Source organism: Halichoerus grypus, chromosome 8 (assembly GCF_964656455.1).
Source record: "Halichoerus grypus chromosome 8, mHalGry1.hap1.1, whole genome shotgun sequence".
In the NCBI taxonomy this organism is placed as follows: Eukaryota; Metazoa; Chordata; class Mammalia; order Carnivora; family Phocidae; genus Halichoerus; species Halichoerus grypus.
Window position 1 is genome coordinate 107044248 of NC_135719.1, and position 12026 is coordinate 107056273.

At 36.4% G+C, this 12026-nt stretch overlaps 1 protein-coding gene across 7 annotated transcripts in view; it reads right to left on the minus strand.

The window, feature by feature from the left end:
* DDHD1 (DDHD domain containing 1) overlaps positions 1 to 12026 on the minus strand; it is a 96862-nt gene that overhangs the window by 15668 nt on the left and 69168 nt on the right. For all 7 annotated transcript variants that reach the window (XM_078053706.1, XM_078053705.1, XM_078053710.1 and 4 more), the window contains 2 exons: positions 5792 to 6054; positions 4310 to 4385 (listed from right to left, as the gene is read on the minus strand). In XM_078053706.1, coding sequence (XP_077909832.1) covers positions 4310 to 4385; positions 5792 to 6054 — 339 coding nt within the window. The remainder of the gene's footprint in view (positions 1 to 4309; positions 4386 to 5791; positions 6055 to 12026) is intronic.

Consider the following 12026-nt stretch of genomic DNA (forward strand, 5'->3'; position numbering starts at 1 on the left):
ACACTTGCTGTTTCTTGTGTTGTTGATTTTAGCCTTTCTGACAGGTGTGAGGCGGTATCTCACTGAGGTTTTGATTTGCATTTCCCTGATGGGGAGTGATGTTGAGCACCCTTTCATGTGTCTGTGGGCCATCTGTATGTCTTCTTTGGAGAATGTCTGTTCATGTCTTCTGCTACACAGGGAGGAAGCACTCACATTGGCGATAAAAGGTAAAAAGGATTTCTACATTTGGGGCTGAGTCACTGGGCCAGAAAGGAGGACACTTTAGATTGATAAAATCACTATGAACTAAGGCAGACGCAGGAGAGAATCTGGCTCAATTTAGAAAATAGAAATAGTCGGATATAGTTGAAAAACTGGGTGTCAGGAAAATGTAACTTGGAATGAGAATGTACAGAACCTTCACTATTTGACTAAAAAAAGTAGGACTTAATTGATTTTATAGGTAGTAAAGAAGAACAGGATTTGACCCATGTTTTAGGTGGTTAGTAAACCTGGTAGTAGTGTGTGGATGAACTGGAAAACTGAGACTCCGGTGACTCAGAGACAAGTTAGGAAACTACTGAAAGTGTTTAAGCAAAGGATAATCTGAACAGGGCTGGACAAGATGTTCCATTCAGGGGCGCCTGGGTGGCTCAGTCATTAAGCGTCTGCCTTTGGTTCAGGTCATGATCCCAGGGTTCTGGGATCGAGCCCCGCATCGAGCCCCGCATCGGGCTCCCTGCTTGGCGGGGAGCCTGCTTCTCCCTCTCCTGCTCCCCCGGCTTGTGTTCCCTCTCTTGCTGTGTCTCTGTCAAATAAATAAATAAGATCTTTAAAAAAAAAAAAAAAGTTCCATTCAGAAATGGAAATGGGAGATGAGAGAGTGGAATCAACATGACCGAATGGAGATGGGGATGAGGAATGAGTCAGAGGCAAGTTACAAGCTTTGGGTCTGGCTGACTGGGAAGATAGTGGTTCATTTACTACAACAGGAAACTCTAGGTAAGTCCTGTTTTTGTTCAAGGTAAGTTTGAACTATCTGTAACATACCTAATGGGCCGAGATTTTAGGGCAAGAGATGGAGAGTTGGATATGTCCTCTCCCAAGTCTATGTGTCACCATCACAGAAGTGACATGTAAAGCCAGAGAAGGGGTAAGATGGCTTAGGAATTGCACAGAGTAAGAGAGGGCTTTAGCTGGAACTATGAGCAATGTCTACATTTGATTAGCAGGTGAAGGAGGGAGACTACAAATGGGGGAGTGAAAGGAAAAGGAGAACCAGGATAATGCAGTATACATGGAAGCCACGGGAGAGGGCTTCTAGAAAACTAGTGTGGTCAGCAGCACTGGATTATATACAGAACGTGACACCCCTTCCTCCTAAAGTTACCCTACGTCTCTCATATGTCCCATTATCCTGATGAGTGAGACATCCCCAATTCATCCTTCCCTCTCCTCCCCACATCAAAGAAGTTATTCCAACAGACTCTAACACTTCTCCTCATGGCCTCTCATCTGGACTGCACTGTAACTATATCGTCTCTGGCTCCAATTTTATGTACTTTTAATCTCTTCCCACCACTGCATCCGAAGTGATTCTTCTTTTTTTCCAAATGAATGACTATATATTTTGAAAATGGTCCTTTATGTTAAAGAAGGTATGAGAAAGTTTTTGTTTGTTTTTAAAGGACTGGGTAACTTCAATATGTCTGAAGAAAATTAACTTGTGTTAATTAAAATTATAGGAAAAAGCATCTGAAATAGTGAAACAGATGAAAACACCAATTTTGAAAGGATTAAGATAATTAAGATAATAAAGGAAAGAGAAAGATACAAAAAATAGTTGAGATAGAAGAGAAGCTATGTAAATCCTTTCTTCTTTTTTTTTTTTTTTTTGTAAATCCTTCTGCTTGATACACACACATATATACATATACACCCTAGCAAAATGCTTTATGCTTTGGTCAGGCGTTTCATAAATGTTTGTTAAATTGCTACATCCCTGGAATGAATAACTTTTCTTTATGATTGGTATGCAGTTTCACAAACACACCAGTAATTATTCTAGGAGTAATGACTGCCTTAGTGATATCTACATCCATCAAAGAATTTTAAAGGTGAAAAAAAGCTTCAGACATTTAGTCTAACTTCCTCGTCCAGAGAGGAGTAAACAAATGAATTCGAGATCTTTTAAGATTTTATTTATTTATCTGACAGAGAGAGACAGCGAGAGCAGGAACACAAGCAGGGGGAGTGGGAGAGGGAGAAGCAGGCTTCCCGAGGAGCAGAGAGCCCGATGCGGGGCTTGATCCCAGGACCCTGGGATCATGACCTGAGCTGAAGGCAGACACTTAACAACTGAGCCACCCAGGTGCCCCCAGATGAATTCGAGATCTTAAATGATTTGGCTGACATTACATAACCAGTTAGCAGCAAAGCTTCATGATCAGAAACAAAGTTTCCCACTCTCCAGACCAGTATTTGTCAATAGTTTTTTTTTTTTTTTTTTTAAGATTTTATTTATTCACTCGAGACACAGGGATACAGAGAGAGAGAGAGAGAGAGAGAGCGAGCACGAGCAGGGGGAGAGGCAGAGAAAGAAGCAGGCTCCCTGCTGAGCCAGGAGCCGGACGTGGGGCTCGATCCTAGGACCGTGGGATCATGACCCGAGCCGAAGGCAGATGTTTAACCATCTGAGCCACCCAGGCGCCCCAATAGTTTGTTTTTTTTTAAATTCAGTGGTCACCTGTAACAGATCTAACACCTGTATTCTCAAAGTAAATCCACCTATTCTGTTCCTCTTAGATGGCTGGAGTCCTAAATATTTGGCAGTTCATCAGATATTCCTTTTTAAATTTCAGATTTCTGTATTTTTTCTCCATGAGTCATTAAATAACAATTAAAAATCCCTATTATTAGACTACATATGACTGTTTTAGAAGAATACACAATTATAGTGTATAAGTTCTAATAGTATGATATTTAATACCGAGAACCTAATGTACTTGGTGGATCATACTCAACTCTCCAGTAAAAACCCCAGGACTTGAAATACAAGAGTTTACTTTTTCTATCAGATCATTTCTATGTATTTAACACATTGATTATATGTAATAATGGTGGCAGAGATGGAACTCAAATTCCAGGCGGGGATGACTCCAAAGACCACGCTCATACGGTTTTTAAATATAAGTTGTAACTTTACCATATGGCTTTTAAATGTGTTAAGTTTAAAAAGAAAACATTAAGTCATAGAGATAGGCTCAGTAAGAAAATTCTTACTGCTTTAAAAAAAAATTTCTGCATCATTCCATTACTTACCCTGGATATTAAGTTCCTGTGATAAAAGAAAGATATTTCAAGAAGAGATAATATAGTACACTATCCTAGGGTATACATTCAAAAGGAAATGAGTATTAGGGAACCTATGCCATGCTCCATTTAGCACTGCAAACAAGTTCTCTGTTATTCAGCTATAGGCTGTGTCCTTTCCAACAGTCAGGTCAATGTCCACATCTCTCTTGTCCCTTTTTATTCTTCTAAACTACTGCTTTCAACAGCTCCATTCTGATGCTCAAAAACCCTGAAAAGTTTCCCACTGTCCAATCAAATATAAGGTCTTTATTTCTAGCTTTTCCTGTTATCCCACAGCCCGTTGCCCAATCCTGTGCATTCTTTTTTTTTTTTTTGCCCTGAACTAACCACATACAAGCCATCTTGTGTTTCTGTCATATACTTCTCACTGAATGAAATGTCAACTTTCCATCCCTAAAATCATCACTAATTATACTTCTACTTATTTTTCTTATCAGCCACAACTAGCTGGTTACTAAGGTTTGTTAATTCTAAATGCTAAATATTTCCCAAATCTGTCTCTCTTTTTCTCTTCCCACTATTTGAGATTATTTCATGTTTCTTGTACTATGAAGTCATATTCCTCCACACCTTTGTTATGCTGTTTCTTTTACACAGAATAGCATTTCTCTTTTCCTCCACTTGGCAAAATCCAATTTACTGAGATCAAGTACAAATGTCATTCCTTTGTAAACCTTTCCGGGCAAAATTTAAACCCCTCTCTCATGTATATGTCATCTATACACTGCTAATAGTACCAATAACACTGTGTTACAGATCCTGACGGTTGGGGAACCATCTTGTCCATTCTTTTCCTTACAGAACTCCAAAACTAGCAATGTCCAATACACAATATGTGTTCAATATATATTCATTCGAAATAAAAATTCAGATTTCACTTGAGTGCTAATGTCATGCTTCAAATGATGTTTGAAAAGAAACAGATAAATAATGAAAATCTCATCTCTCTTACCTTAAATTTTAAGGCAGGTGTTTGTGTCATGGATGATGCCTTCAATCCATGCAGCCGTTCTTCTATTTCTCTCAGCCTATGAAGCAGTATGAAATTATGTACTAATATTTATAATTTCATAAATATTAGATGCTCACTAGTTCACTAAAGAAAATGATGACCCATTATCCAATCCCTAAAATTAATCCCTATTGACAGTATTTAACAAATGCACCTGCTGTAGTCTATAAATATTTATAAAATGATTAGTAAAAGTACCCCTACTCTTCATAATAGCTGCTGTTAATAGCTTTTTGGGAGGATCCTTCAGAAAAATGTGAGGCAAATACAAGCATATATACATCTTAAATAAAAAAGAATCACACCGAATGTTCATACCATATACACTGTTCTATGTCTTTCTTTTTTTCTACATTTAATAGTGAATCTTGGAGGTCTTTTCATTTCGTTGCCTCCTGATTTACTTCAATCTTTGTAATAGCTGTGTAATTGTCCTTCATACAGATCAGATCAACCACAGTTTATTAATCCTTCTCTGCTGATTAACATTTGGGTTATTTCAATTTTTTCCCATTATAATGTTCTGTATCTACTTACATTTAATACATAACAGAACTAATTTTTTTTAAAGGTTCAGTTCATTTTCTAAACCTCATTTTTTTTTTTTTTTTTACTGGATTTTATATCTCAAATGCTGCTCTGAGGCTTGCTTATATTTTCTTTCAAAACTATAATTATTTTGACACTATAAAATTTATGTATCTAGCCTATGGTACTTAATAATATTCTAAATGAAATCCTTAGGCAACTTCTATAAGACTAAAACAAATCCAAGGCTTCCTGAAAAGAAGTTTTAGTCAACTAAATTGGTTGTTTTTATATGATGCTAACTATCAGAATCAGTGACTTTTCACTATTCCACTAGAACTGATGGGCTGCATTAAGAAGACAAAGAATAGAGCAATATGTAACTACAGATGAAGATAGGAATGTGTTAAAGAATTGTAAGATAGTATCAGGAAGGCCACAAGTGATCAAATAATTGTAAATCTGTGAAAAAATTTATGTGCCAAGGAAAAAACTGTTTTAAAATTATTTTCAGAATAGTAAGACAGACAAAGGCCCATCTCTAAGATTCGTAAAAACTACGAAGGATTATAAACTGGTAAACATTTTCGATAAGGATTCTGTGTGGTGACTCAGGTTGGAGTAAGTTTTAGGTTTCACTCCTAATAAATTGTGAAGAAGAGATGGAAGGAAAAATAAGATGATGACAAAACAACTTATTTTGTGCTATTGGAACACACATGCAATTAGCATGAAAATTAACAAAATAGTCTCTAGCTGATTAGGCATCTAATAATCTTCGCACTCCGAATAATATATTTTTCTTTATCATGAACATCTTACAGTGTTCTCCTAAGAAGTCCAGTAATTCCACAAACACTTTAAAAATGCTTTGAAGAGACTAGGGTATTTTACCGTCGCTTTGTTATATAGAGTTCATCCAGCAGATGTCGTTCTTCATAGCTCATCCATCGTTCATCAGGCAACTCTTCTTCCTTCTGCAGCAACTGTTCATAGAGTCGAACTGGATTCCAGCCAGTCATTATGTCATAAGTGATTACACATCCCAAAGAATGTGACACTATTGAGACTTTACCCCCTTTTTCTTCAAAGTCTGGATTCCGAGAACAGAAAAGGGAATATAATCGATTCAGCTCTTGCTGAAGGCCTTTAACTAGCTGTTTGAAATAAGAAAACATTATCATATTAGAGTAGTCACTGACTTTGCTATAAACTTTATTTCTAAACCCAAATACATTAAGAAAGAAAAACAGATGTTACTGGCCAAATATACCTAAGTCATTAAAATTAACTCAGGTGCTTCAAAACCTTGCAGAAAATGAAGAAAAGTATACATAATGTGTAATCCATCTCATTGCTAAGGAATGAAAGCAGATATTACCACCTAGATCTCTTCACGGTCCTTAAAGCAGCTATAAACGCCAGCAGTTTCAGAGATTAAAAAACAAAGTTCCATGCAGAGTCCAGTAAGTTTCCCAAAGAGCCCCTTCAAATTTCTTCTTCATTGCAACTCATTCTTATGCTATTCTAAACTTTTGTATCTTGTAGTTTTAAGCTATAGTAAATTTTAGAGAAAGACTATCTGGGTTTATGCTAACAGGTGTGCTAACATATATGTTATGACATTGTGCATTTAGATAAGAGTAATGTAATGAAAGGCCATTGTATGATTGAAAAAAAAGCTAACATGGATCTACTCGATATTCCAAGATTCCCATTAAGTTGGCAATATGGATATGAGTGAAATGTTGTTTCATGTGGCTGCAAAGCAGGGCTTTTTAAGGCTTAAGGTTAGTAATGTGAGAAGTACCTTAGTCATTTTTCTTTGTAAAATTGCTTCCTTTGAAATTTAGCTTTAACAAATATTAACTGAAACAGCCCATAAAGTCAGAAAGATGTTTGTTTGTTGCCCAACCCATACTGGGCCCTGACTGAATTTTAAGGCAGTCCTCTCCTCACCCTACCACTGCTTACTACTATGTGATTATATATTTCCTGCCTGCTATTAATTTACTTCCTCATTTCAGTACTTCTTAGAATGCCAGCCGCCGCTCTGACGTACAATATTACTTATGTGTTACTTCTATTTTCGGTCTTGTTATTCCATCTCAAGAGGCAACTAGCCTCTACTAGATTTTACTGAACATTTTCTACCTGCTGACATTAACTGAAAATCAGTTGAGCATTCATGCTTGGCAGGATTAGCAGGGACATGAACGAAGGCATGGTGCTCTCTCCTGACGGCTGGCATCACAGGACTCTACAATGCAATACTGAGGTCTGCTTAAAGCTACTGAAAGCATGTGTTGGGTCTGATGAAATATATTCAGCCAATGAGGGAAGAGAAGGATAGGAGGAGCTGCTAGCATGTAGAAGGGTGATAAGCTGCCTTTTCTCTAGGGAGAAATGCAAACAAAGCTTATACTTTAACTGGACATTTTTTTTCTTGGGAAAAGCCAACTCCAACTTTCAAAGTGCATGAGAATCACATGGAGGGCTTGTTAAAGACAGATCGCTAGGCTCCAATCCAGAGTGTCTGATTCAACAGTTCTGGATACCACATTTTAGGAACTACTGCCTTAAGTGGCAAATGCATATAAAAACCTTCTAAGACGTGGGTTGTAGATAATTCCAGTCAATATAGTTTAAGGAGTATGCAGTGTGATAAGAATTACAGGGCTCTGCTCAAAGGGAGTTATAGTGTAATGCTCTGGACTTAGCTTTGACAAAAATATCAAGTAACCTTAAAATTTGTAATTTTCTTGATTTATAATCTACATGAAAGGAGGTCCAGAAAAAGCTAACATATAGACAAGATAAATTCCTTCAAAAGCAACATTTATTAATAGTTTTTACTTTTGAAGTCCTTGATTTTAAGACTTACACTATGGAAATCTAGAAACACTAAAAGACATATACTTAAGTACTCTGGCAAAAGGTATCCAATCTTTTTGTTTTAAAATACCACCCTCCCCATCAAAATTTAAAAATTAAAAAAAGGGAAAAGATCTACCAGCATCTCTACCAGTGAGTAACCTATTTCATATCAAAAAAATTTTAAAGCACTTCTCACTATACCCAATACTTCAGTAATCATATATGGATAACAAAACAAGGGTAAATATCCAAGACAGAGAAAGTCTATTTGATGTTAAAATATTTCACCATGGAATGAAACACAGAATGGACAGTTTCTGGAGAGCTGATGCTTTCATCTATTTTAATAATCATATGCTTGAATATAAGTGGTCTTCATGTTTCCTTATTAGAACATATTTAGATATGGTAGCATTTTTAATCTTTGCCCATAGCTTACATATACAGGAATGTTTGTGTTCCAAAACATTATGATTTTGAAAGCCAAGTTTTAAACAGTTGTGCATTACCTTGAAATGCTTTTATAAATCATCCAGTCAGCAGCAAAAGGAAAACTCCACCTCTATTTTGTGTCCACAAAGTCCACACTAACTAGGGTTTTTTCTCCTTCTCCTCGCTGATCCAATTATATTCTCCCAGCTAAGATCCCTTTGTGACCAAGTATATTCGTTTGAGATATATGAACCAAGATTAATGATATACCCTGTGATATTAATTTTATTAGCTCTACAATATTATCTAATCAAGTCAGCTAGCCTCTCACACGGTAGGCAACTGATGGCTCTTCAAAAGCTTAAGAGTTTTTAGTTCTCATAACTGCTGCTTTAAAAGTTAAAATTTATGAAGAAAATTAACCCAAAAGGAAAAAGCCAGCGGTTTCAACAGAGGATCCAAACCCACAAAGTATGGCTGAAGAATATAATTAGTCCTTTGTCCTTCTCTCTGCTTCAGGAAATTTTAATGGGTAAAAGTAAGTTAGAGAGTTTTAGTTATATGCATCAGTTGAACGATTTTCAAGTAATAATAACAAGAGATGGCCGTGACCATTCTCTTTAAAATTTTTCATTTTTAAAAGTCATTGAAAAGAGAGTTCAGATGTACAAGATGTATAGTTCTCTCTGGATTTTTCATGTTACTTTATTCAGGGTTAAAGTCAGGGCCAAAGGCTCTTTGATGATGTCTCTGTAGTCTGGATTACTTTCTTTTTTAAATTTATTTTTATTTTTTTATTTTTTTAAAGATTTTATTTATTTATTTGACAGACACAGAGAGAGAGGCAACACAAGCAGGGGGAATGGGAGAGGGAGAAGCAGGCTTCCCGCAGAGCAGGGAGCCCGATGTGGGGCTCCCTCAGCCAAAGGCAGATGCTTAACGACTGAGCCACCCAGGCGCCCCTAGTTTCCTTTTTTTAAATTGGTCCTTGGAAAGTATGACCTGAGAAGCACTAATTGATATACAAAACTTTTCCCTTAACCATGGCTTTTTAATGATTATTGGCACAATCACTAATTAGGGCCCTCCCATGAGCATCTCACAATCTCCAGTGAAAGGGGAACTAAGAGATGATCTAATTTAAGCTGCTGTGAATGAGTCCCTTCAGTGGCATCCCAGTAAGTCGCTCGGCATCTACCCCAATGAGTATCTCCACTCTAAGGTGGATACTTCTAGTTTTTAAAAACTTTTTTCCAGTTTATTGTGATATAATTGACACATAACATTGTATAAGTTTAAGGTGCACAGCATAACGATATGATAGATGTATAAATTGTGAAATGATCACTACAAGTACGTTTAGTTAAAATCCATCACATTATTTACAATTTTTTCCCTTGAGACATTCCTGTTTTTTTTAAGGCAGCTTTAGTTACTTACAAAGTTCTTCATTAGTAAACAAGCATGTTCCTTTCCATATTTTCTATCACTGATCTTTATTCACTTTCTAGAGTTAACAGAGTAAGTCTATTCCTTTTTTTTCTTAAATGGGAGCCCTTGAAATACATAAAGACAGATAGATAATTAATCACAACTTGAGAATCTAAGGACAAGGAATTGTACTGGGAACTTTATATACATTACATCTTTAATCCTCATGACCACCTTTATCAGGTAGGTATCTTGTGTCCATTTTATAAGTGAGGAAGCTGTGACAGTGAGAAATGTGATTTAAGGTCACACAGCTAGTTAAGTGGCAGGTTTTGAATGGCATCTATTTTAACTCCAAAGGCTGAGAGAAAGGGAAAAAAAGGCTCTTTCATATGCCTATTGAGTAAACCAAACAAGGTTCATTCACCAGGCAAGATATAATTCTAAAGAATTCCTGATTTCTGTTATTTATCACTGCTTCCTTAAGGAAACATATACTGTTTAAAAATAATTTAATCTAGAATACAGGCTAACAACAACCCTGTGCTAAACGGGCTTGATTTGAAGAATCAGCTTTCCTTTTTTAACATTAAGAACGATTTTTGCTTGCTTCTCACTAAGTTTTCTTTTGTTCTTCACAATACCTTAAGCAATGTTTCCCAAATTTCCCTGATGGTATCACCTGGGGAACTGTTAAAAAACACAAATTCACAGGCTCTACCTCAGACCCACTGAATCAGAATCTCCAGGGAGGAGATCCTGGAAACCATTTTTTTCATTCCTTTTCTTAACCTTTTACCTGGAAATAATTTCTAACTTATAAAATGTTGCAAAAACAAAACAACAAACAAAAAACAACTCCACAAAGATCATCCATATATCCTTTACCAAAGGTTTATCTATTGTTAGCATTTTATCCTGTTTCTGTAGTACACACACCCATGTACATTTTTTTGTGAACCATTTGAGGATATATTACATACGTCATCGTCCTTTACCCCCTAAACACTCCAGTGTATATTTCCTAAGACTAGGAATATTCTCTTCCATACTCAGAGTGTAGTAATCAACTTCATAAATTTATTTTGATATAACATTTCATCTAATCTGATCTACCATCCACATTTTGTCAAGATGATTTAATAACATTCTTTGTAGCATTTCCCCCCATCCAGTACAAGTTATGGTCTAGGATATGATGTTGTATTGAGCTATTCTGTCTCTTTAGCCTCCTTTAATCTGGAACATTCTCCACAGCCATTCTTCGTCTTTCACAAGATTTACATTTTAAAAGAACACAGTCCCAGTCTCACTTTATTGGAACGTCCTCATTCTAGGTTTGCTTGATGTTTCCTAATGACTGGAGTACTGCATAAACGATGCTGTGTCCTCTGACTGTCCCTCATAATACCCAGTAAAGGTGTTGCCTAATTTCTCCACTCTATAACTGTTCCTTTTTTTAACTAATAAGCAGTGAGGATATACTTTTAAGACTATGCAAATATCTTGTTCCTCATCAAAATAATGCCCTCAATTAAGCATCCATTGACTAATCTTGCCCAAGCCTCTTTTACCTGATCCTACCACGACAGCGGCAAAATGAGTATTTTCCTCCAGCATTCCCTCCACATTTTTCAGAAAGCCCTTTGCATTTACTGTGGGCAAAGAAGCTTTCTCCCCCATTTGTTTATCTATTTGTAATCAACACGGATCATGAATTTTTTAGTGGTTTTATAACTCCTTATTATATTATCCTTATTATAATTCTATATTAAAATTACTATTACCAATTCCTTATAATAAGTAATAATAATTACTTGATTATTTTCGTGCTCAAATTGTTCCAGATTTGGCCAGTGGGATCTGCCCCATCATTCTTTCGAGCATTTTCCTACTTTCTGTCATGACAAGTTGTTCCTACCCTACTCTAGGCCTGGAATCAGCCATTTTCCTAAGGAACCTCAGTTCTTCTTAGAAGGTAATAATAGTACTGGAGGCAAAGATCTGGGTGCTAGGTGTGCTCATTAGATTGGGGTATCCTCGCTTCTTGGCCCTTTCAATGCACACAGGTGGGAAATATATGCAAGTATATATATATACATATACACTTGAATATATAGATATCTATACACATCCACGTATTTTAAAAATCATGAATTCACATTTATACCTTTAATTCCAATAACCCCCACGAGACTGTTTTTTTTTGCCTGTATTTTTATGGAGTACCCCAAGTAATTGTTCTAGTTAAGGATGTCTGGGAAACTGGGAAACAGTGCTCAAGACTGATGATGAATCTCACCACAAGTTCTCTGGTGCTTTTCCACAAAATTCAACTGGATTAAAAGACAAACTAATTTAAAATGCTGGGTGTTCTTGGGGCACCTGG